Below are 24,301 nucleotides of genomic sequence, written 5' to 3' on the forward strand. Positions count from 1 at the left end.
CCCCACCGAAAACGCCGAGGCGACATTTTGCAGACAATTTTGCAAGTTGGCAGAAACACCCTCCCCTCTCTGCCCCTCTCTTCCTACCACCATCCGTCCTGGGACCAGAGGTGAAGAACCTCAGGCTTCTAGAACGAGAAAATCCCACAGGGTTCTGGAGGCAGTGGGCCTGAGACCCCGGTTCGATCCCCCAGCTGACTACCCGCGGGGCGAGGGACTTTGGGGAAGGACAGACCGGGTTCACATCCGGGCTGTGTGGTCCTGGGCAAGTTGCTTGCCCTCTCTGAGACACATCTATAAAACGAGAATATTTGTGTCTATCTGAAGGGCTGTGGGAGGGGGGTTAGGTTCGATGATGTGTGTCCTTGGCATATAGCACACGGTACTCAATAGACGCGAGTAGAGTAGAGGCTTTCAATTAGAGCGGAGGCTAGCCCAGCTCTCCAGCGGGCCAGAGGCCCGATGGGCTAGCCTCTACTCCTCTGGGAGTGAGCGATGGCCTGGATGCCAATCTTCCTTTGCAAAGAATGTCAAGTGGCCCATGGGTACCAAACCCAGCCCGGGCCCTCCGGTTACGAACTTCTTGCCATTTCCTAACGTCCAGTTCATCCACACCCTGGCAGTTACGCACCTGCCATTCTCTCTCCCCAGCACGGCCTTGCCAAGTTCTCCAGGATGGCTGGTCTCCTCTGGTCATGGAAGTTCATCCGGAAAGCGCACCCCCCACCCCCACCCCGAGCACCCACTTGAAAGGGCTGCTTCCCCACCTCACGATTCTCTGAAACATCACCTGCTTTATCCCCGTGGCAGCACTTATTAGTGTCTGGAAATGCCTTCTGTGTCTTTGTATTTGTCCAACAGGTGTCTCCGCGTGACAGCAGGGACATCGTATGTCTCTGCTGTCTCATATCAGCAATGGGTAGTGTCAGACATGAAGCATCTGTCCAACTCCACGCGCATTTGTCGAAGAGGTGAATGAACGAACGGGAAAACAGATGCAAAGCACATTTTCATATTACAGACAAGATGCTTCCGTTTCAAAGGTAGGAAAAATCACTTCCCCCAGATGAGACAACTAGGAAATCACGGAGCAGGATTCAAGCTTAGCTCTGCCCGACTCCGAGCCTGGTGCTCTTTATATTTCTTTTAAATGTTTATTTATCTTTGAGAGACAGAGCACGAGCGGGGGAGGGGCAGAGAGAGAGGGCGACGCAGAATCGGAAACCGGCTCCGAGCTGTCAGCACGGAGCCCGACGCGGGGCTCGAAGTCACAAACCGCGAGCTCATTGCATGGCCGAGGACAGGTCCAGCAGTGACCACCGCTATTGATGAGACGCCCGGGGACCAAGCCCCCCCCCCGAGGCCATTCGCGGTGGATGCCGGGTGATCGCAGCCCGTGGGGACCCAGCCTCACAAAGTGAACACGAAAGAGGAACTGAAAGAGAGTAAGGGCGGGTCGTGGAGTGGACCCATGCCGGGCAGCTCCCCCAGGTCATCAGACTACTGCACGGAAGGGTCGCGAGGTCCCCTGTCTTGGGGCGGGGCCGCGCAGGACGGGGAGGAAGGGGAAAGGGAGCCGGAGGAAAGAACCGCGAGTGTCTCTCAGACTCCCGATACAGTCCTCCTTCCTCAAGACACAGGGGACTTGACTTGGCGGGTGGTTGGCTGGTCAAGAAACTGGCAGACATCAGCAGTTCTTGTCATCACTGACTTCCACGTAGGGGAGCCCCACGGGCCACGTGTCCCGAGGCCAGTAGCGGACTTTGAGGGTGTGACCTGGCATCTCATACCTGGCGTCCACCAGGGCCATGGTAACCATGCCATAAGGAAAGGTGATGCTGATAAGCACATGCCTATGGGGAGCAGGGAGGAGGTGGTGAGGGCACAGGATGTCCCCGAGCTAGCCCGATGCCCCCTCCTTGCTTCTCTCCTTACTTCTCATGGGTCCTGACCTCTCCCGGGTCCTGACCTCCCAAAGGGACCTTCTGGACTTGACCCTTGACTGAAACCAGCACCCCCCCCCACCACACACACACACACACACACACACACACAGGCGCTCCCAGTATCCGTGCCTCCCCTCTCTGCCCCCAGGCTCCTCCTCCAAGCTCTGGCATCTTGAGATTTTCCGGTCCTGGGGCTCCGTACCGCCAGGGCAGGTCCTTACCAGATGCTGTGCAGGTAAAAGAAGTTAATCCATTGCCAGAAACTGCAAAGCACGCGGTCACTGATCCAACTGGTCAGCGCGAAAGCCCACAACACTACAGACACCTCCATTATGTGCCGAAGCTCCTTGTTGTTGGTCCTAGGGAGAGAAGGAGGAAGATCAGAGCCTGGCTCAGATAGCAGAGCCGGAAGGGGCTGATGGGAAATTCCTCCATCCAAGGAGATGAGGCCGGGAGCAGGGAATGACCAAGAGTACAAGGGGGAGGGGGCCCAATTTGTGCTTGTTGTCAACGTTTGCTGAGCACTTATAGGATGCCAGGGACAGTTCTGAAAGTCCTTCGGGTCAGGGGCGCCTGGGTGCCTCAGCTGGTTAAGCTTCTGACTCTTGATTTCATCCCGGGTCATGCTCTCACGGTTCGTGAGTTCAAGCCCCACATCGGGCCCTGTGCTGACAGTGCAGATCCTGCCTGGGATTCTCTCTCTCTCCCTCTCTCTGCCCCTCCCGAGCTCTCCTGCACGCACGCTCTTTCTCTACCTCTCACACACAACATAAATAGGCTTAAAAAACAATAATAAAAGTCCTTCAGATCAAAACTCGGCCCTGACAGCAACGCTATGATTCTCGTTTTGTAGACGAGAGAGCGGGTGTGCGAGATTAAGGTATCGCTCTAACCGCACCCAAGGTTACACAGCCAGCAAGTGGAGCTGGGGGCTGAGCCAGGCTTGTCGGACTGCGGATTTCTTAATCAACTAGCCCTTCCCTGTTTGTGAGTTTGGGGCTCTGAGTGTGTGCACAACTGTGAGTCAGCGCAGGAGAATTCCTGTCCGTGTGGCTATGAGAACGTGCATGTCCATATGTGGGAGGGTAAATTCCCTGGAGGCCACGTCTCTTGGGACGACTCACGCTCAGAATCTGTTTCCCCAGCAGCAAAGCTGACTCCGTGTCCTTCAGGAAAGAGCATATGAGGGAATATGGTGAGGCAACGACTCCTTTATAGTTTACAGTGCGGGCCCTGCCCCCTAGTCTAAAACGGGAAGTTTGAACGTCACACGAGAAAAAGAACAGTGAGGAAGCACTGGCGAAATCTGGACAGACTCTGAGGTCTAGTTAATACCATCGTCAGGGGCGCCTGGGTGGCTCGGTCGGTTAAGTGTCCGACTTCGGCTCAGGTCACGATCTCGCGGTCCGTGAGTTCGAGCCCCGCGTCGGGCTCGGTGCTGACGGCTCAGAGCCTAGAGCCTGTTTCAGATTCTGTGTCTCCCTCTCTCTCTGCCCCTCCCCTGTTCATGCTCTGTCTCTCTCTGTCTCAAAAATAAACGTTAAAGATTAAAAAAAAAATACCATCGTCAATTTCCTCCTTTTGAGGCTGTACTACGGTTACACGAGACACTCCATTGGAGAGGCTGGGGGGAGCTGGGGGAAGGAGACACAAAACTCTGTACTATTTTTGAAACTTGCCAGGAGTCTGCAATCACTTCAAAATAAAAAGTTAAAAATAGGTGATTGCAATGGATCGAAACACCTCTAGGACGTAAACATCCGTGCGTTCATAATACTTTTTAAAAACTTTCCGGGGTCCCTACTCAGGTAAGGCCCCAACTCATTACGCTAGAAATGGATCAGTTAAAGGAAACACTCAATGATCAGTCCTATCATTCCTGTGCAAAGCGTATTTCAAGGTTGATGAGTGAAAGTCCTTCTTAATGGAGGAACTCCAGATAATCACTGCAGGAGGAATTATGGGCCTGATCAATCTTAATGGCACTAGATGTGGAATAACACTCATTATGGGGGTAATGGGATGGAAAAAGAAGCACCCAGAACCACACATGACACATTCTGGCCTAAAAACATGTAAAGCTAAATCCAGATCTAAATGTTAATTTTCAGGAAATAACAAATATGTGTCTATCTATATCTATATATCTATATCTATATCTATATCTATATCTATATCTACACCTGTATCTATTCTATATCTATATCATCTATATCTATATCTATATCTATAAACACAACGAAAGACACCACACAGGAAGCAGACAGCTACATCTAGAATATTCTACAGGACAAAATGATGAAGCTTTTCTGTTATCAAATCAGAGGCAGGAAGACAGGGGAGGGAGGCAGAGACTGCTATGATATAAAGAAAACCTAAGAGACTGTGTTTGCATCCCGCTTTCAACATGACTAGTTGTAAGAAGACATCTTGAGAAACTGAGGCAACATCACTTCAATCTGGGTATTGTCAACTTGGTTAGCACTCTGTGCGCCATATCTAACATTTGTCCCTCTAGATCCTTCCCTGACGCTCTCCGGTCTGCCCTATGCCCCAGGGAGGTGGGATGCTGAGTTGTGTGGACTGAATGCTTCCAGTTAGATTAGCTAATGGCTTCTAGTTGGATAGCCAATGGTTCCCAGTTGAGTTGGCCAATGGTTTCCAGTTGGAGTAGCCAATGGTTTCCAGCTGGGTTGGCCAATGGAGCACCCCAGCAACAAACCAAAGGATACGGGGAGAGTACGGTTAGAATATTTGTTTCTCTGGCCTCCTCCATGTGGGGTTGACTCAGGCTAGCTGCAACCAGCAACTGGAGGTGACATTTCTTGCTAAGGAGGCCCTCTCCACAGGGCTCTCTCCTTCCAGACTCTTGTAATCACTCCCTCCCATTACCCCCACCCAGGTATCCTGATGGTCATAGGAGCCCACGCTTATTAGCACAGGGGTTTAAATTCCCTGGTGATTTTCCTACACCTGCCATCTCCTTTGTAAATAAGCCTTTTATTCAGCTCTCCTCAAATGGCCCCATTTGAGAGTCCCCCCCCCCCCCACCTCTATCCTGTCAAGGTCTAGTATGGGTTAAAAAAAAAAAAAACCTCTTAATTAGGAGGGTTAAATCCTGAAAAGTTCATAGGTGCCAGTGTATGGAATCTGGGGGAATGCATAACGCAGACAGTTGTCGAGGCTGGTTAGTGGGCACACGGAGGTTTATGGTACAATAGTCTCTGCTTGTACGTATGTTTGGGGTTTTCATGAGGCAAAGGACAAGTTCTGCTATCAGACAGCCTTAGGTTCCAATCCCAACAGTATTCCTTGTTAGTAGATGATCTTGCGGAAAGCATATCCTCTCCTTGAGCCTGGAGTCAATGAGCACTCTGGGGCTGGGACTCAATGAGTAAGCGGGGGGGGGGGGGGTGCATGGAGGGTGATGGGAGCCACCTCCCCGGGCAGGCGCCTGCGGCCACTACCCACTTCTTATACTCCTGGAACACGATGTAGAGGATGTGCATAGCGATGCTGTTGAGAGCGTATGCGTTGATCACAGGTTTCAGGAAGGACAGGAAGGTGCTGACCACCGTGGTGATGAGGACCAGATAGGTGAACCGGGGCCTGAGGGAAGAAGGACTCAGCTGTGGGAGGGTGACTGGAAGGGTCCGGGGGGGGGGGCGTGGTTAGGCAGGGTCAGAAGATCTTGTGGCAGAGGTAGATGAGCAAAGGGAAGGGGTTCTAGGGAGCCCAACTGAACTCAGAAAAAGATCTTGAGGCTCCCAGGTGGGCTCAGCAGAGGGTCCCAAGAAGGGTCGAGGCAGGGTCTGAAGGGGGTGGATAGGGTGATGAGAGGGTCTCAGGGCAGCTCAAAGGGCTTAGTCAGCTCAGCAGACGGTGCCAGGGCCCAGGCCAGACAAGGGGTTCAGGGAAGTCAGGTAGGATTAAGGAAGGAATTACGTTGGTCCCAGACACTATCAGAAGAGGGGTCCAGGGAGCCTCAGGTGGGTCCAATAGCATCAGGAGAGAGATTCAGAGGGGTCTCGGGTCAAGAGAGGGGCCCAGGAGGATCCAAGGAAAGTTCCAGGGAGCCCAGGTGATAGGCTCACGGGAGAGGTCCCTGGGGCCCAGGTAAGCTTAGGTATGGGCTTGGTGGGTTTAGACACATTCTGGAGAAGGTACCAAACTATCCAGGTAGGATCAGGGGAGGAGTTAAGTCAGACAAGGTCGGGAGAAAGCCCTGATCCGGCTGGTCGGGGGAGGGATTCCAAGGAACCCAGATGGGCTCTGATGGGACCCACAGAGGACCGGCCCCAGCCCCACCTGTTCTCTCCTAGGAAAGTGGGGAAGTAACAGCGAGGCATCCATATGCTGTAACTACTGGCCAGCAGCCACAGGATAGCAATCTCATCCAGCAGCTGGCCCAGGAGGCTAAGCGTCATGTGGAAATACATGGAGAATAGGCCTGGAGCAAGAGACAAAGGTAGGTGGTCAAGAGGGCTGTCCCCCCAACCCCCGCCACCCCAGTGTCACAGACCCCCACCTACCTATGACCATAAAGAGGATCCAAGTGATATAAATGCAGCGGGAGCGTTTCTGGGCATAGGGGTACATCAGAAACATCATGAGAGGCCCAAAGATGAAGAAGGTGACATTGCTGAACTGGAAAAGAGGAGGACATGGGGAGGGGGTCGTCAGAAGCGGAGGCAGAGGAGGAAACCCTCAGTCCTTAGCCATTGGTCATCTGCCCTCTTTCAGGCAGTTAAGGAACCCAGAGTCTGGCAATCGGTCAGTTGATATTGGCAGTCAACCAGTCATCAGTAGATTTGTCACTCCGTTTTTCTATGAGTTCATTCACTCATTCGTTCAATGAATGTGGCAAAGTCTATCTACTGACTTTCTGCAGCATGCATTCTCCCCCTTTTCCTTCTAGAAATAAGATCCCCAACTTTAAGACACAGTGACGCAACTAAAGACTACATTTCCCAGCCTTCCTTGCAATTCGCTGAGCCCTTGTGACTTGGTCTGACCAATGGGATACGAATGCAAATGAATCTATTACTTTTTTTTTTTCATTAATGTGAGCTACATTTATCAGGATTTGCTGTATTAGAAAGTGAAACTGAGGGGGGCGCCTGGGTGGCTCAGTCAGTTAAGCGTCCGACTTCGGCTCAGGTCTCACGGTGTGTGAGTTCGAGCCCCACGTTGGCTTCTGTGCTGACAGCTCAGAGCCTGGAGCCTGCTTCGGGTTCTGTGTCTCCCTCTGTCTCTGCCCCTCCCCGCTCATTCTCTCTCTCTCTCTCTCTCTCTCTCTCTCCATCAAAAAAAAAAAAAATAAACATTAGAAAGTGAAACTGAGAAATTTTCAAAATGCAGGACTACACCAGCACACATTCCCTTGGCCATCTGAGAGATGATGTCATCACTCATCACAAAGCCCCTAGAAGATTCTACGGTACCCTGGTGAGATAATTAGAGTGAAAAAGGCAGATAAAATCTTCATGTTATTATGAAAATAATTTTCATCTCGAGGAACCTGAAAGCTCTAGAGACCCCACAGTGTCCCTGGACGCTGTTTTGAGAACCATTTCCCTATGAATGGCAGAGCCAAAGGGCTTGATAATGTCGAGTTGCTGAATTCAGCTATTCCAGAACCATCTACCTCCAGACTTCCATTTCAAAAAATAATCAGATATGATCCTTTCTAGTTAAGCTGTTTTTAGTGGGCTGTTTCATTTGAAACCAAAGAATACCTGTTACTGGGATTCTGGGTCCAAGTGACGTGGGATTGGATCCATACTCCCCCCACTCACTAACTAGGAGGAGGTAAAATCAATGCTCTAACCTTCCATATCTGCATTTCTGACATCTGCATTATTGCTACCTCTTTGTGTCCTTGACCCAGAGGTCCCCAGGTCTCACTAGTCTATGAGTACAATTAAGGTGACAAGAACGTTTGCACCAGAATTCCAGGGGTTCAGAGTCCCTGACTGCTGATACAGGACTTCAACGCCCCTCAAAGTTTCCCCCAGATATGTCTGGGCCACAGAGAGTATCTCACACGAGCTCAGAAAAAAGGTGTTCTCACATATATTTAAAAAAGGGGGGGCGGCGCGTGGATGACTCAGTCGGTTGAGCGGCAGACGTCCGCTCAGGTCATGATCTCATGGTCCGTGGGTTCAAGCCCCGCATCGGGCTCTGTGCTGACAGCTCGGAGCCTGGAGCCTGCTTCAGATTCTGTGTCTCTCCCTCTCTCTCTGGCCCTCCCCTGCTCATGCTCTGTCTCTCTCTGTCTCAAAAATAAATAAAAAACAGGGGCGCCTGGGTGGCGCAGTCGGTTAAGTGTCCAACTTCAGCCAGGTCACGATCTCGCGGTCTGTGGGTTCGAGCCCCGCGTCGGGCTCTGGGCTGATGGCTCAGAGCCTGGAGCCTGTTTCCGATTCTGTGTCTCCCTCTCTCTCTGCCCCTCCCCCGTTCATGCTCTGTCTCTCTCTGTCCCAAAAATAAATAAACGTTGAAAAAAAAATTAAAAAAAAAATAAATAAATAAATAAATAAATAAATAAATAACATATAAAAAAGAAAAGAAAAGAAAAAAACGTGAGGTCAGCCTGCTTGCTCACTCATTTGCAGCCTTCTCTCCCCAATAAAATCTTCCTCTTGTAAAGGTCTCTTTCATTGCCTGAATCCCATCTTAGAAAGTGAAGAAACAGTGCCCTGTTAAGTAGGGCACTCCGTTATTTCTCAACGTCCTGAAGACTAGGGCGCAAGTCAAAAGCAATGAGCTATCACCCCACACCAGTCAGAATGGCGAGTATTAAACAAGGGAAGAAGAAGAAATAACAAATGTCGGGGAGGATGTGGAGAAAGGGAAACCCTCGTGCACTGTGGGTGGGAAAGCAAATTGTGCAGCCGCTGTGGAGGCCCCTCAAAAAATTAAAAATAGAAATACCACATGATCGGTTATTTTGCTGCTGAGCGTTTACCCCCCAAAACACAAAAACGCTAATTTGGAAGAGAGGGAGACACAGAATCCGAAGCAGGCTCCAGGCTCTGAGCTGTCAGCCCAGAGCTTGACGCAGGACTCGAACGCACCCACTGTGAGATCATGACCTGAGCTGAAGTTGGACACTTAACCGACTGAGCCACCCAGGCACCCCCAAAATCTTTAAAACCTATAAAGAAGATGTGGTCTATACATATATCGGAATACTACTCAGCTGTAAAATAGCATAAAATCTTGCCATTTTTGACAAATGGATGGGCCTAGAGAGTATCATGCTAATAAGACAGAGAAACATAAATGCTGTGTAATTTCACTTTTATGTGGAATCTTAAAAAGAAAACAAACGAACAAACAAACAAAAAGAACAAATTCATAAATACAGAGAAGGATCTGGGTGTTGCCAGAGGGGAGGGGGTGAGGGGTAGGCAGATTATGTAAAGAGATACAAGCTTCCAGCTGCAAAATAAATAAGTCTCAGGGCTGAAAAGTACAGCACAGGGAGTACAGTCAATAATGTTGTAGTGACCTTGCGTTGTGACAGATGGTAACTATACTTACCGTGGTGAGCATTGTGGAACATACGTAATTGACAAATCACTATGCTGTACCCCTAAAACTAATATAATATTGTGTGTCAACTACACCTCAATAAAAAAAAAAACTACAGAGCGCAGTGGTGGGTATAGGGAAATGATTTACCTGGTACAAGGCCACCCTCTAGGAGCCTAGGTCCTGGGCACCAGGCCGGTATCCCAAGGCAGGCATCCTTCTGATTCTAGGGAAGCCCATGGCTCTCCTTGGGTGATGGCAAACCATCTCAAAAGCCACCATGAGGACCCTTGGAAAACTGGTTTGGCATGAGTAGAACTGGTCTGGTTCCACTCGTTTTCCATGTCCTTGTTTTCCACGCCAAGGTGTCTGATGCCCACCAACAGACAAGTCAAACACGTGTCTGGCATGGCCACCTAGCTCACAATGACGACACACTTGGTGTGTCTGAATCATGAGCCCTGCCCCCCCCCCCACTGGAGTAGACGCCTATCCCAAACTGGGCGAATCAGATTTGTTGGGAATTTGAAACCTGGAGCGAACGCAAAGCCTGGGAATCGCCAAGATTGTGTCACGCCGTTGTCAGTTCCCTAAGATCTGGGGATATTGTCTTGATGTTTGAGATACGTCAGCCGTCTTGCCACCACAAACAGACAAGACTGAGGCCACGGGCAGTCTGCCTTCGAGCTAAATCCTCCAGACCTGCCTTGGATCCCAGCCTTCCCAACCAACTCATCTTTCCATTTTGAGATACCCCAGCACCTAGCCAATGCACTTTTCCTCTTTGATTTTTTTTTTTTTTTTTTTTTTTTTGCTTAAGCTAGCTTTCTATTTCTTCAATCCAGCAAAACCATCACCATTGGTATATTAGCTAGGGTTCTTGGGTAGCAAGCAACAGGAAATGTATTTGGTGAACTTTTACCACAAATATAAATATGTGTGTATGTAATTACTCATTAAATTAGTTATCATTCAGTCATTTATTATGGCGAACTCATTAATCAAAAGAATTGCGGAAGACAAAGAAAACCGGAAACCACAACAGCTCTGAGCCTTGAATGGACAGTCTCTGAAGGAGGCAGCTTTTGGGCAACTTTGTGGCTGTTCTATCCAGGCCCAAGATTCATCCGATTCTGGAGATGTTGCCGGGACCACACCCACCCTTGGCCAGAGGAGGGGGAGCTCCTTGACTGACCACCCCACTGAGACCATAACCAGTTGGAGAAGGGCAGCTAGGGGGTCACAGGGAAAATGGGGCCATGGATACTGAATACGGGCAAAATCCCAAACAAATCCTACGTTCCCTCTGCCTTCAAACACCAGCCCTTCGGGTGTATGAAGCGTGGCCAGAGGTGCTAAACCAACCAGTTTCCCAAACTCTAAACCCTCCATTTAAAACACATCTGTGACTCCCGTAAATAAAATGCACACTGTTAAACTTGACTTATAAACTCCCTCCATGACTCACCTCTCTCCACCTTCAACTTTATCATCTAGGTGGGAGGGATGACCCAGTTCTTCCAAATGAGCCATACTTTCTCTCACCCCTTAACCTCCAGAAGTTTGCACGTGCCGTCCCTGCTGCCTGGAACATCCCTTGTCCCCACTTACCCCTCCTGGCCAGGCCAACTACACCTCCACCTGTCACCTGGGCATCACTTTCCGATAAAGCCTTCCCCATTCCCCAAGGCAGGGTCAGGTGGCCTCCCGCTGTGCTGTGTCCCTCTGTCCTAACGTTTGTCTGCCAGTTCTGGAACTGTCTCGCTCTCCCACTAAACCTGGCTCTCAGAACAGGGGCTGTGTCCTCCCCATTCAGGAAATATTTCCTGTTGACTGGACCTCAAAACAGGTTTACACGGATCACCAGTCACATACGTGAAAACACTTGGCAGAAGAATGTCTTGGGCCTGGAACATTCTGGATGGAAGGCGTTAGGACTGTCACTTTCTCACCTGTTGACAGCACGCTTTTATAGACATTGCTTTTAATCCTCTCATGTCCCCTGCTCCGCCTCCCCATCCCCCCAACGTCTGGCTTTCTAGTTCTTTTTCTAGCAATGAGAAAACTGGATCTCAGCGAGGTGGAGTGACTTCCCTGAGGTCTCACAGCTCTGGGGGACTCCAGAGTTTGCTTTTACCCCCTGCCTTAAGAGACAAGAGGACTAGACGGGTGGCAATGATTAAGAGGGAGCGTCCCTGCTCCCTGGCTGCGTGACGTAATGTCTCTGGGTTTCCCTTTCCTGCATCAGTAAAATGGGGGAGCATAATTAATGCTACTGTGGAGGCTGTTGGAGGGGAACGTGTGAGGCCAGGCACTGAAACACTACATTGCCAGGGATGTGGTCCTAGCTCAATGAATAGCAAGGGCCTGCTGCGGCTGTCGTTGTTGTGGGAGATAACAGTAACAGGCTCATCCTTGGTTTCCTTGCTCCAGGCTTGGGGGTCAGCAGAACCCAAGGCTGAAGTTTCCGAGAACGCCCCTGAGCGTGCAGAATGAGGGCAAAGCAATGGGCGGAGCCTCTGATTAATGGGCTCCAACTGTTCCAGAGTCTCTGATACCATCAGAGACTGCCCTCTGCCAGGGCCTGCCTCCCTGCCTGGGGCCAGCCCGTTTCCCAACCCCTGGCCCCACCCAGCCTCTGTGAGGCTGGAGACGCACCTGCCCAGGACCAAGAGCTGGACTCTCTGGGCCCCAGCCCCAGCAGGTGTCTTCATATTCATTCATTCATCCATTCACTCACTCACTCACTCACTCATTCATTGTTTGCTTACCAACCATTCCTTCAGTACCTACTATGTTGTTCAAATGCCACAACGGAGCCCCCAGACACAATCCGCCTTCACGGGTGTATCCAGTCGGGGTTTGGGACACATGGCAGGCCTCATTTGCCTTCTCTACCTCTGAGCGCCGCAGTGAGGATTAGAGAACCAAGGGCTCTGGGGCCAGTTTTGCTCACTGCCGTGCAATTCCACGGTCTAGCGCGGTGCCTCACACACAGCAGGTGCTCAGAAAGTTTTTGCAGACAATGATGCGTGCAGAGAACACACGTCAATAACGTAGCCATGCGCCTGGCCCGGGTGCTATCGTGGCTGCTGTGTTGCTTTGATTCTGGAATAATTTGCTCTTTTGATCACCGGTACCCTGCAGGGTCTCTGGCAAATAGATGTGGCTGGGTGCCTCAGGTCTGGAAGAAGGAAAGGAGGGAAAGGAGGAAGGGGGGGGGAAGAAGAGAGGGAGGGAAGAAGAAGTGAGAGAAGAAAGGCGGGGAGAAGGGAGGGCGGCAGACAGACCAGAATTGACTGCCCACCTCGGCCTTGGGAAAAGGCAGTGAGGGAACCCCTTTCTCACTTACCCCGGCCACCCAAGCGGCCCCTCCCGCCCCCCACAAAAGGCTTCTCTCCCACCCGTCGTTTCATTTGTGGGTTCCACCGATTCAACCTTGACGGTGACCTCCGTGAGGACAATACCCACCTATTCGACCCCTGGCTGTGTCCCCAACACCCACCGAGCGCTCCAGAAAAAAAAAGCTGCCGAATCAATCAAATCAACGAAACACCCCCAAGCTCTTTCTCCCCACCGCCAAAGTTCAAACTCCCACCACCCACACCTGGCTCTGTCACCTGTCGAGGACCCCCCTCCGCATCCACTCAACGTATGCGCGTGAACGTGGGGGCAGGGCTGGGGGTGTGCAGCTAAAGCAGCAGTCACAGACCCTCCCTGAACGGGACTTACTTGCATGAATTAAGAAACACATAATTAATTCTTAATCACACAGTAACTGAGCGGCCTCACGATGCTGTGGTTAATTAAGTGAGAGACTCTGGGACCAGGTGGGCAGACGCAGCTTTTGGGCCCGTGCTATCTACCTGCTGTGCAACCCTGGGAAAGAAACGTACACTCTCTGAGCCTTTACCCCCCACTTGTAAAATGTGGAGAATAAAGAGCCCCTACTTCTTAGAATTGCTCCGGGGGTTATACGGGAAGTGCCACCTGTTAAGTGAAGGTAATACACCAACACTTCCGCGTCTCTGGCCATGTTTACCTTCTAATAGTAACAACTTTATTCAATGCTTGGGATGTGCCAAGAACTGTACATTTTTTTAGATCTGTTTTTTTTTTTTTTTTCCAAATGGAGGTTTAAATCACATATGCTCAAATTCACTCTTCTAACGTGTGAAGCCCGGGGGCGCCTGGGTGGCTCAGTCCGTTAAGCACCCGATTCTTGGTTTCAGCTCAGGTCATGATTTCACAGTTCACGAGATCGAGCCCCGCATTGGGCTCTGTGCTGGCAGCGTGGAACCTGCTGGGGATGCTCTCTCTCCTCTCTCTCTGCCCCTCCCCAGCTCGTGCACACACGCACATGCGCTCTCTCTCTCTCAGAAATAAATGAATTACCTTTAAAAATAAATATATAAAGTGTGCAAGTCTGTGGCTTTACTCTACTGTTCATGAGGTTGTGCGACCATCACCACTCTCTAATTCTAGAACATTCTCACCTCCCCGGAAGGAAACCCTGTATCCATGAGCACTCCCTCCTCCCCCCGCCCCCCAGCAACCATGAATTTGCTCCTTCGGCGCTGCAGATTTGACTCTTCTGGGCATTTCACGTGGATGGAATCCTACCAAACGTGGCCTTTGGTGGCTGGCTTCTCTCACGGAACGTCCTGTTTCCAGGGTTCATCCACGTTGTGGCATCAGCGCCTCCCTCCTGTTTATGGCTGAGGAGTAGTCCATTGTGTGGACGAACATTTGGGATGCCCAGCAGTTGTTTCGTCCTCTCCACGGTCCTGTGAGTTAATTACTATTAGTACCCCACAGCTGCTCCCTTTCTGAATAAGTACTCAGTGAATATTTGCTGAATAAATAGGAAGGGAGGAAGGAAGGAAAGAAGGAAGGAAGGAAGGAGGAGGGAATAAGGAAGGAAGGAAGGGAAGAAGGAAGGAAGGAGGAGGGAGGGAGGAAGGAAGGAAGGGAAGAAGGAAAGAAGGAAGGGAAGAAGGAAGGAAGGGAAGAAGGAAGGAAGGGAGGGAGGGAGAGAGGAAGGAAGGTAAGAAGGAAGGAAGGGAGGGAGGGAGAGAGGAAGGAAGGGAAGAAGGAAGGAAGGGAAGAAGGAAGGAAGGAGGGAGGAAGGAAGGGAGGGAAGGAGGGAGGAAGGAAGGGAAGAAGGAAAGAAGGAAGGAAGGGAAGAAGGAAGGAAGGAAGGGAGGGAGGGAGGGAGGGAGGAAGGAAGGAAGGGAAGAAGGAAGGAAGGAGAAGGGAGGAAGGAAGGAAGGAGGAGGAAGGAAGGAAGGAAAGAAGGAAGGAAGGAAGGAAAGAAGGAAGGAAGGGAAGAAGGAAGGAAGGGAAGAAGGAAGGAACGAAGGGAGGGAGGGGCGAAGTAAGGAAGGAAGGGAAGAAGGAAGGAAGGAGGAGGGAGGAAGGGAGGAAAGAAGGAAGGGAAGAAGGAAGGGAGGGAGGGAGGAAGGAAAGGAGGAGGAGGGAAGAAGGAAGGAAGGGAAGAAGGAAGGAAGGGAAGAAGGAAGGAATGAAGGGAGGGAGGGGTGAAGGAAGGAAGGGAAGAAGGAAGGAAGGAGGAGGGAGGAAGGAAGGAAGGAGGAGGGAAGAAGGAAGGAAGGAGGAGGGAAGAAGGAAGGAAGGGAAGAAGGAAGGAAGGAGAAGGGAGGAAGGAAGGAACGAAGGGAGGGAGGGAGGGGCGAAGGAAGGAAGGAAGGGAAGAAGGAAGGAAGGAGGAGGGAGGAAGGAAGGGAAGAAGGAAAGAAGGAAGGAAGGGAAGAAGGAAGGAAGGAAGGAAGGAAGGAAGGAAGGAAGGAAGGAAATAAGGAAGGAAGGGAGGAAGGAAGGAAGGAGGAGGGAGGAAGGAAGGAAAGTAGTCTTTCTTTCTTCCCAGTACCACCTGGCATGCTGTACCCTTGACTTCTGTTTATTTTTTGTCTCCTCCATACCCAGGACACCAGCCCCATAAGGGGAGGCATTTTGGTTTGCGTTGGTCATCTCTGTGCCCCCAGAGCCTGGAACAGTGGCTGTCCCAATTCTTGCTGACTCATGCACAAAATGGAGGGGCCATTATCTCTTTGCGTTGGACCCCTCTGTCACCCCCCAGAAGGCTTTTTCTGAAGCAGAAAAGAGGTCCAGAGGGACCTATCGAGTCTGGGCCAGCATGTGTCATGGGCATGATCACCATTGTGTGAAATTATTCAGTTAATAGTGTCTGCCCTCCCTGAGAGCGGGAACCATGCCCCTCCTCGTTTTCCGGGAGCAGGGCGGCTGGCACAAATGCTTTTGCTGTGAATTCGATGAGAAGGAATACAGAAGAGGGGGGTATGGTTTAAAACTCACGGGGGGCACCTGGGTGTCTCAGTCAGTTAAGCATCTGACCCTTGATTTCAGCTCAGGTCATGATCTCGAGGTTGGTGAGTTCAAGCCCCACATCGACCTCCATGCTAAAGGTGCAGAGCCGCCTTGGGATTCTCTCTCCCCCCTCCCTCTGTCTGCCCCTCCCCTGCTTGCATGCTCTCTCTTAAATGAATAAACAAACAGTAAAAAAGAAAAAAACAAAACAAAAGAGGGGCGCCTGGGTGGCTCAGTCGGTTGAGCATCTGACTTCAGTTCATGTCATGATCTCACGGCTCATGAGTTCGAGCCCCACATCGGGCTCTGTGCTGACAGCTCAGAGCCTGGACCCTGCTTCCGATTCTCTCTCTCTCTCTCTCTCTCTCTCTCTCTCTCTCTGCTCCTCCCCTGCTCATGCTCTGTCTCTCTCTCCTTCAAAAATAAATAAACATTTTTTTAAAAACTTTTAAATAAAATAATAAAATAAAACTCATGGGACCTGCTACTCACAGCCAGGGGCTCAGAGAGGGACAGGTCTCCCCCTGCACTACACAGCATTCAGAGAAGAGGGGCTGAAGCCCTCGCCCTGCAAAGGCCAGCAGCAGAAACGCTCAGTTGCAGAAAGAGGTAGGAGGTGTGGGCGCTGCAGGCTCCCACTCGGATCGCTCTGTGCCTTCCACTGTACCCACCCCCATACTCTTCCCACTCATTCCACCCCTGCACCCCTGCCTATCCAATCCCCCCCACACCCCCATCCAGCCATCCCCTCCCTTTGTCCTGTACCCAAGCATCTGAGAAGGAGCTTTCCGGAGAGGATGAGACGCAGAGCTTCTGAAGCTTTGGCAGGACCCCAGGAAAGAAATTCAGCAACACAGCTGCTTCTCAGAGCTGGCGGGGGGGGGGGGGGGGAGGCTTGAAACTTCCTCTCCCGCCACTTGAAACTCTCCTAAGTTGTCAGCAGCCCAGAAGGAGGCCACACCTGGAGGCCACCAGGCTAATGCCAGCACAAGCAGACTGAAGCGGCCCACACCTTGACTTCTCCCCTGCCCCACCCAGTCCAGGCCCTCCCACACCCTTGACCTCTATTCCTGTTGGATCTGCCGTCCTGTCTCTCCGGGGCCCATCTATGGCGGGCAAGCAGGTGTCCCAGCCGCTCCCCACATCATTGACTCTTCGCTGTTCAAAAGTCATCCATGGCTCCCCGGTGCCCTCACCACGGAGCCCACACTCCTCTGCTTGGCATTCCTCATTTGGCACTTGGAAACCTCACCCACCTTTCCCTCAGCCCTCGGTTCCTCCCCCACCGGCAGCCTGGGCTCTGGCTTTCAACCAACTGTGTCTTGAGATGCTGTTCTCTCTCGCCTCAAGACCTCTGCTTCTGCTGGCCCATTTGGTCTGTATGCCTTGGAGACACTTACTCATTCTTCAAGCACTGAGATCCCCTCCACATTCAGCAGGCACAGCCCTAGTGGGTCATCCCCATGGCTCCCCTCTGCTCCCTCTGGTCCCTTTGCCCTCCCTCTGCCACAAGCTAACCATGGGGCGGGGCAGATCTGACCCTGGACCCCCCACTTCCTTAGCCCGGGAGCACATAGCATCTCTGGGACCCCGGGATCAATCAGCACGCATTGGTTTATGGCGTTCTTGTTGGACGAATGCATGAGCCCAATGAGTCTATCAGCAAATGTGGGACGTATTTCAAACACTCCGACTCAGCAAGCAAAACTTGCTCGTCTTCATTTCTTCTCATATTCTAGCCACGGAAACACTCCTACCCTTCCCTAACTGTGCAGCCCCTTTCGTGTCCAGAACTCAGCACATCCTTCTCTCCTCCCCTCCCTTTTCCTTGACTCCCACCCTGCTTGGCAAAACTTCCTGCTCATCTTTCAAACCCGATTCCCAGGTGTCCTCCTCTGTGAAACTTGCCAACACGCGGGATGAGTCCTCCAGTGGTTCCTCCTTCCTGCTTCTATTCCCTGATCATGTGGCCCTGGGTTTTGCCCCAGATTCAGCCAACCCTGCGAGCAGTGCATTGAGAAAGCGAAATATCCTTCAGAGGTGCCTGGGTGGCTCAGTCGGTTGGGTGTCCAACTCTTGATTTGGGCTCAGATCGTGATCTCACGCTTTGTGAGATCGAGTCCCGCATCGGGCTCTGTGGAATATGCTTGGGAGTTTCTCTCTCCCTTTCGCTCTCTTTGTCCCTCCTCCACTTGTGCGTGTGCTCTCTCTCTCTCTCTCAAAATAAATAAATAAACTTTTAAAAAACTCTTGCTACTGTTGGTGGGAATGCAAACCGGCGTGGCCGCTCTGGAAAACAGCGCAGAGGTCCCTCAAAAAATTAAAAATAGAACTACCCTACGACCCAGCAATTGCACTACTAGGAATTTGCCTAAGGGATACAGGAGTGCTGATGCATAGGGGCACTTGTACCCCAATGTTTATAGCAGCACTTTCAACAGTAGCCAAATGATGGAAAGAGCCTAAATGTCCATCAACTGACGAATGCATAAAGAAAATGTGGTTTACATATACAATGGAATACTACTTGGCAATGAAAAAGAATGAAATCTGGCCATTTGCAACAACATGGATGGAACTAAAGGGTATTATGCTAAGAGAAATAAGTCAGTCAGAGAAAGACAAATACCATATGATTTCACTCATATGTGGAATTTGAGAAACTTAACAGATGATCATGAGGGAAGGGAAGGAAAAATAAGATAAAAACGCAGAGGGAAGCAACCACAAGAGACTCTTAAATATAGAGAACAGACTGGGGGTTGATGGGGGGGCGAGGGAGAGGGGAAAGTGGGTGATGGGCATGAAGGAGGGCACTTGTTGGGATGAGTACTGGGTGTTGTATGTAAGTGATGGATCATTGGGTTCTATTTCCTGAAGCCAACACTATACTGTATGTTGGCTAACTTCAGAATTAAAAAAATAACAAAAAAAAATATTGCTACATATTTTGTCTTCACTTACAGACCTCGAGCAAACACATGCTTTTAAAGAGCTTTGTGGTATTTCGCCAGAACGTGCTGAGCCCTCACAGGTTGGTGAAAGTGTTATGGCTTCCTTTTTATTTATTCATTCATTTATTGCAGTTACAAATGACTCAGACAGGACTTTGTACGTAAATTTTGTTCACCATTGGGATTATCTCTGTGAGGCAAGTTCCTGGAGGTTCAGTGACCGAGTGGGGGCGGTGAAGGTGCTGGATGTACATCTACATCTCAACACAACTTGACACATTGCACACAGAACGCTGCGAGATAGCAGCTGCCCGCATTTGCGTGCCCGCATTTGCTGCAAAACAAACTCGGTTTTAATTACTGATTTGAGAAGCCAAAAAAGAAAAGATCTTATTATTTTCTAGTCGGCTGCTTATTATTTATGTATATGTAACAATTATTGTTATATCATATAAGATATACTATATTATATACAGCATATAATACACAATATGTAATAAATACATTATTATATCTTATGAATATTATATATGTGTGTATATCATATACCATATAATAAATATATTATTGTATAATATAAAATATTATATATTGTGTATGTATATTATATACAATATGTATATACAATTCTATCAGAAGCTGGCAAACCATGGCCCTGTACCGATTCTATCCAATGTCTTCTTTTGCATGGCTTGCGAGCTACGAATGACATTTGTGCTTTTAAATGGTTAAAAAAAAATAAAACAAGAATAGTATCTTGTGACACGTGAAAGTTACATGAAATGCACATTTCAGTGTCCACAGATAGAGTTTTATTGCCACACGGCCCCCCTCATTTGCTTATATACCGTCTGCGGCTGCTTTCCAGGTACAATGGCAAAGCGGAGTCCTTTCCACAGGGATCGTATGGCCCCCAAAGCCAAACATATTTAACATCTGGCCTCTACAGCAGACGTTTGCCAACCCCTGACCTATAGGACTGATTAGCTCTGCTGATGGGTTCGGGCTACTCAGAAGTGTTTTAGAGGAGAGAATCTTGGGGAGACCCTTTATAACCTAATCTGCATTCAATTCCTTAAGTTCTGGTGGTTTTGCCAGAGCCTTTTCTTTTCTTTTTAATTTTTTTAATGTTTATGTTTGAGAGACAGAGAGAGAGAGAGACAGAGCGCAAGCGGGGGAGGGGCAGCGAGAGAGGGAGGCACCGAATCGGAAGCAGGCTCCAGGCTCCGAGCTGTCAGCCCAGAGCCCGACGCGGGGCTCGAACTCAAGGACTGTGAGATCGTGACCTGAGCCAAAGCCGGACGCTTTAACCGACTGAACCCCCCACGTGCCCCTGCCAGAGCCTTTGTGATAGAAGAGAAAATATCCAAGTGTGTTCACACCAGGGAAAGGTAACTACTATTTTGTGAAACTTTTGTTTCCGTTTGATAAGTACCTGGAAATGCAGGTACCGGGTGATGACGCTGTGGACCTCTGGTACGTGTCATAGCCATGTCTCCTGCACCCTGGAAGTGTCCCCCACTCACTCAATTGGCTGCATTTAGAGGCAGGCTGAAGGGAGGCTCCCTGAACGCTCCTCCCCGAATCCACGCACAGAGGAGCGTTTCGCGTAGGCATGTGCGGCTAGACTGGGGTCTCAGCCCAGCCCTACGGCAGCCCTTTCTCGGTGCCTTCTCTGGGGCCCCCACCTCAGGGTGGACTGCCAGGGACTCCAGGGAGAAGGGTCCCAGACCCCCAAACCTCTTCTCCACCTCAGAGACCGGCACGTTCAGCCCCCTCCCGTTTTTCAGGCAAGAGCACTGAGGACCAGAGTGAGTATCTCTGTCCAGGAGGAGCAAGAAACAGGGAGACCACAGAGAAGCCCTGAATCTCAAACTTCCGTGCCCCTCCCCCCGGCTCTGGAAAGCGGTGGGGTCAGAGTAACAGGGCAAGAGTGAGGGAGGCATCTGGGACTGAGCTCCCAATCCCCAAGCCCCCAAAACATCTCCTGGACCCACCAAGTTCAAATCCTAGCTCTAAGTGCCACGGTGACCCTGGGCATATCTTTCGCCTCCCCTTTGACCGAGCACCCTCAGTATGCGCAGGGCACAGAGCGAAGCACGTTGCCTGCACCACCCACCGACCGTCCCAGAAGCTCCAGGGCCAAGGGCGGCCTGCCTTATTCACCACAGTCTCCCCAGCACCCCGCAGGAGGAGAGGCACGGCCACATGAATCTTCGGCCACTTGCGTCTTCTAAACTTTCCTGAAACGCCACCGCCATCCAGGCCTTTTGAGCCCTTCCGATATGGCCTCATACCAAGGATGGGGGGAAAGAGGACTACTGTGCCCAGAACTGAGGGGTCCCCGGGACATGAGACTTCCGATGCTGAAACCAGGATAGGCCCCAGCAAACTGGAATGAGTTGGTCAACCTAAGCTGGGGGTACAGCTGAGAACAAAATAGACACAGCCGTCTCCTCCAGGAAGCCCTTCCTGGTCCATCCCTCTGCCACCGGCTCATGGATCACCTCTGCCCTCCCCGCTCCCCAAGGCTGCCGCCGCACCTCCCATTAGAGCACCATCACCCTGGCTTGCGAATGCCTGGAGTCACATGCGTGTCCTCCGCTCCAGGGGAACAGGGAGCCTGGCTATTTTCCTGGTCACTGCTGCATTGCCAAAACCTACCACAGATGCCCCGTGAATGAACAGAGGCCAGCACTCCTTGCCTAACAGATGGACGAAAGCTCAGAGAGGTGAGCGCTCCAGCAGGTTTCTCCAGCGGCCGTGTGGAGAAGCCGGGGTTTGAACCCCCCGTCCGGCGAGACCGCTGCCCCCAGCCCTCTCACCGTGTTGTAGAACTCGGCCACCAGCTCCGAGTGCTGAAAGTTACTCTCACACCAGTCCACCTCGGAGCTCTGGTAGGCGAAGATGCTGGGCATCCTGACGTGGTGCCCGCTGCCCACTGGCTGAGTCTGGCGGAGAGCAGCATGAGAGCCTAGGAGGGCCGGGCCGGGTGAGACGGGCAGAGGGCAGCTGTTGCTCCACAGCAGGGAGGAAAAACCTGCCGAACCGCTCCCCGGTTGCACCAGGACGGCCTACCTGTGCGGTGGCGGTGGCAGCTGCCCTGGGCAGAAGCCGAGGGGCTGGCACCGTCCAGGCAGGGCACGGGATGGCCAGATCATGGGCCTCCCGTCCCTACCCACGCGGAGTGGAAGTTAGGGGTCTGGTACGAGAACGGTGATTTAAAATATTAATGAGCCCCTGGAGATGAGTACCCTGGCTACCCCCGCTTTGGAGGCGGGCAGACGGAGGCAGAGAGAGCAAAGCCACCTGCCGAAGGCACGCAAGGTGAAAACGCCACGACGTGGAAACAGGCAGCTGAGTCCAGACTCTAGGCTCTTACCCATTAGGCTGAACTATGTCCACGCTGTCAAAGCTCTGTGCTGCTTGTCGCCACACCGGGGGCAAGGGCAGCACACGCAGCCCGAGGGGCTTGGCTCAGCTCACTTGTCGTCCTTGGCTGTGTAACCTTGCCCTATCATTTCTCCTCTGGGGGCCTCAGTCTTCCTGTTTGTGCTATGGGAAGGCGGGGCTGGATTGAAGCCATTTCTCTCGGGTGGTCAAAACTACGCCCAGAGTGTCCCAGCTTCTACCAGAGGCCACCTGCAAAACCCCCATGAAGGGAGGGATCTGCAGAGTTCCAAGTCTGGGGGTCCCTGGGCCTGGCTTCCAAGGGCTGTGGCAAGCTCTGGTTTTGGAGTCAGCAAGGCCTGAGTTTGAATTCTGACTTCCTCCCCTTCCTAAGCTGTGTGACCTCCTGGGCAAGTGAATCCACCTCTCTGAGCCTCAGTTTGCTCATCTGTAACACGAGGAGGGTGGCGGTGGGCCCAGGTGTCTTTATAAAGGCACACAGAGATAAAGCCAGTCAAGAGCTTAGCTCAGTGCCTGGCCCAATGTGGGCCCAAGACAAATGGCAAAATGGGTTTTCTTATTGTAGCCGATCTCGAACTTTAAGGCAACCCGTGGGAACAGTAATAACAGTGGCACATTTTACTGACTACTTACTGGTGCCAGGCTCTTTCCTGAGTGCTTAGCATTCAGTATTATTTCACTGAATGTTCTTGGCAGCTCGAGGAGAGACTTACCATCTCCAGGTCACCGGCAAAGAAACAGAAGCCCAGAGAAGTTAAGTGATTTACTCAAGGTCACACAGCTAAAAAGTAGGGAGAGACTAGATCCACACTTCCCTCGTGTGTAAGATGGGAATAATAGTGCCTCTCAGAGCTGCTGTGCAAAGTTTGCCTTAACTGCTGGTGCATCCGCTTCCCATTCATGGCAGGGAAATAAATTGATTTAAGCTTTATAATTCTGGGGGTGGTTACATAAATCTATACATGTGAAGAAATTGCACACACACACACACACACACACACACACACAGGAACGAATATAGCAGGTGTTGAGATCTGAATCAGTTCTGTAGATTAATCGATGTAAACGTCCTAATTTTGAAACTGTACCACTGGAGAAAACTGAATATAGGGTACAGGAGACCTCTCTGTGAAATCTTTGCAACTTCTTGCGAGTGTACAATTATTCCAAAATAAAGAGTTGTGTTTCTTTTTCATTAACTGATTTAGGTTTTTAATTGGAGAAAGAACAGATCAGCAGACTGTGGTATATCAATACGATGGAATATAAAGGAGCCTGCCTTATAGAAGGAAATCCTGGCACCTGCTACAACGTGGATGAACTTTGAGGACATTGTGTTCAATGAAATAAACCAGATACAAAACAACAAACACTGTCTGGTGTCCCTAGAGGTGTCCCGTCCACAGAGACAGAGAGCGGATGGTGGGAGCCAGGGGCGAGGCAGGGGGTGGGGAGTCCGTGTTTCATGGGGACAGAGTCTCAGTCTGGGGAGGTGAAAGTTCTGGAGACGGATGGTGGGCAGGGCTGTACCATTATATGGAAGTCCTTTATACCACAGCTTAGCCATGCAAACCGTTTCAAAATGGTTCAGATGGTCAACTTTAGGTTGTGCATATTTCACCACAGTTTTATTTATTTATTTTTTAATTTTTTTTAACGTTTTACTTATTTTTGAGACAGAGAGAGACAGAGCATGAACGGGCGAGGGGCAGAGAGAGAGGGAGACACAGAATCGGAAGCAGGCTCCAGGCTCTGAGCCATCAGCCCAGAGCCCGACGCGGGGCTCGAACACACGGACCGCGAGATCGTGACCTGAGCCGAAGTCGGACGCTTAACCGACTGAGCCACCCAGGCGCCCCACACCACAGTTTTAAAAAGCCAATGGTTTAGGTTTCTAAAAGGGGTTTTGTCTGATAAAACATCAATAAACAAGAGTTCAGGCAGAAGGTAGATAACATGAAAATCTTGAGGGTGGTCTGTGAAAGTCAGAAATTTGGGGACTACTGAGGTGCGTGCTCAGGGCCCAGCCCAGAGCCTAACGTGGCTGCTGTCACTGGTATACTCGTTGTTGTTATTATTATCCACAACTTGTCAGAGCTTCCA

At 50.9% G+C, this 24,301-nt stretch overlaps 1 protein-coding gene across 1 annotated transcript; it reads right to left on the bottom strand.

Moving 5' to 3' along the window:
• Positions 1-1,211: 1,211 nt before the first annotated feature.
• Positions 1,212-21,705, bottom strand: ACER1 (alkaline ceramidase 1). Its single transcript, XM_047096837.1, has 6 exons — positions 21,613-21,705; positions 6,479-6,593; positions 6,255-6,396; positions 5,418-5,555; positions 2,168-2,305; positions 1,212-1,853 (listed from the first exon to the last, which is right to left on the bottom strand). The coding sequence occupies exons 1-6, from the start codon at positions 21,703-21,705 to the stop codon at positions 1,688-1,690; spliced, it is 792 nt and encodes a 263-aa protein (XP_046952793.1). The 3' UTR covers positions 1,212-1,687.
• Between the last annotated feature and the right edge of the window lie 2,596 nt (positions 21,706-24,301).

The sequence above is a fragment of the Lynx rufus genome, unplaced genomic scaffold, assembly GCF_022079265.1.
Source record: "Lynx rufus isolate CCGP_SWC_20201006 ecotype Redwood Valley unplaced genomic scaffold, mLynRuf1.p SCAF_4, whole genome shotgun sequence".
In the NCBI taxonomy this organism is placed as follows: Eukaryota; Metazoa; Chordata; class Mammalia; order Carnivora; family Felidae; genus Lynx; species Lynx rufus.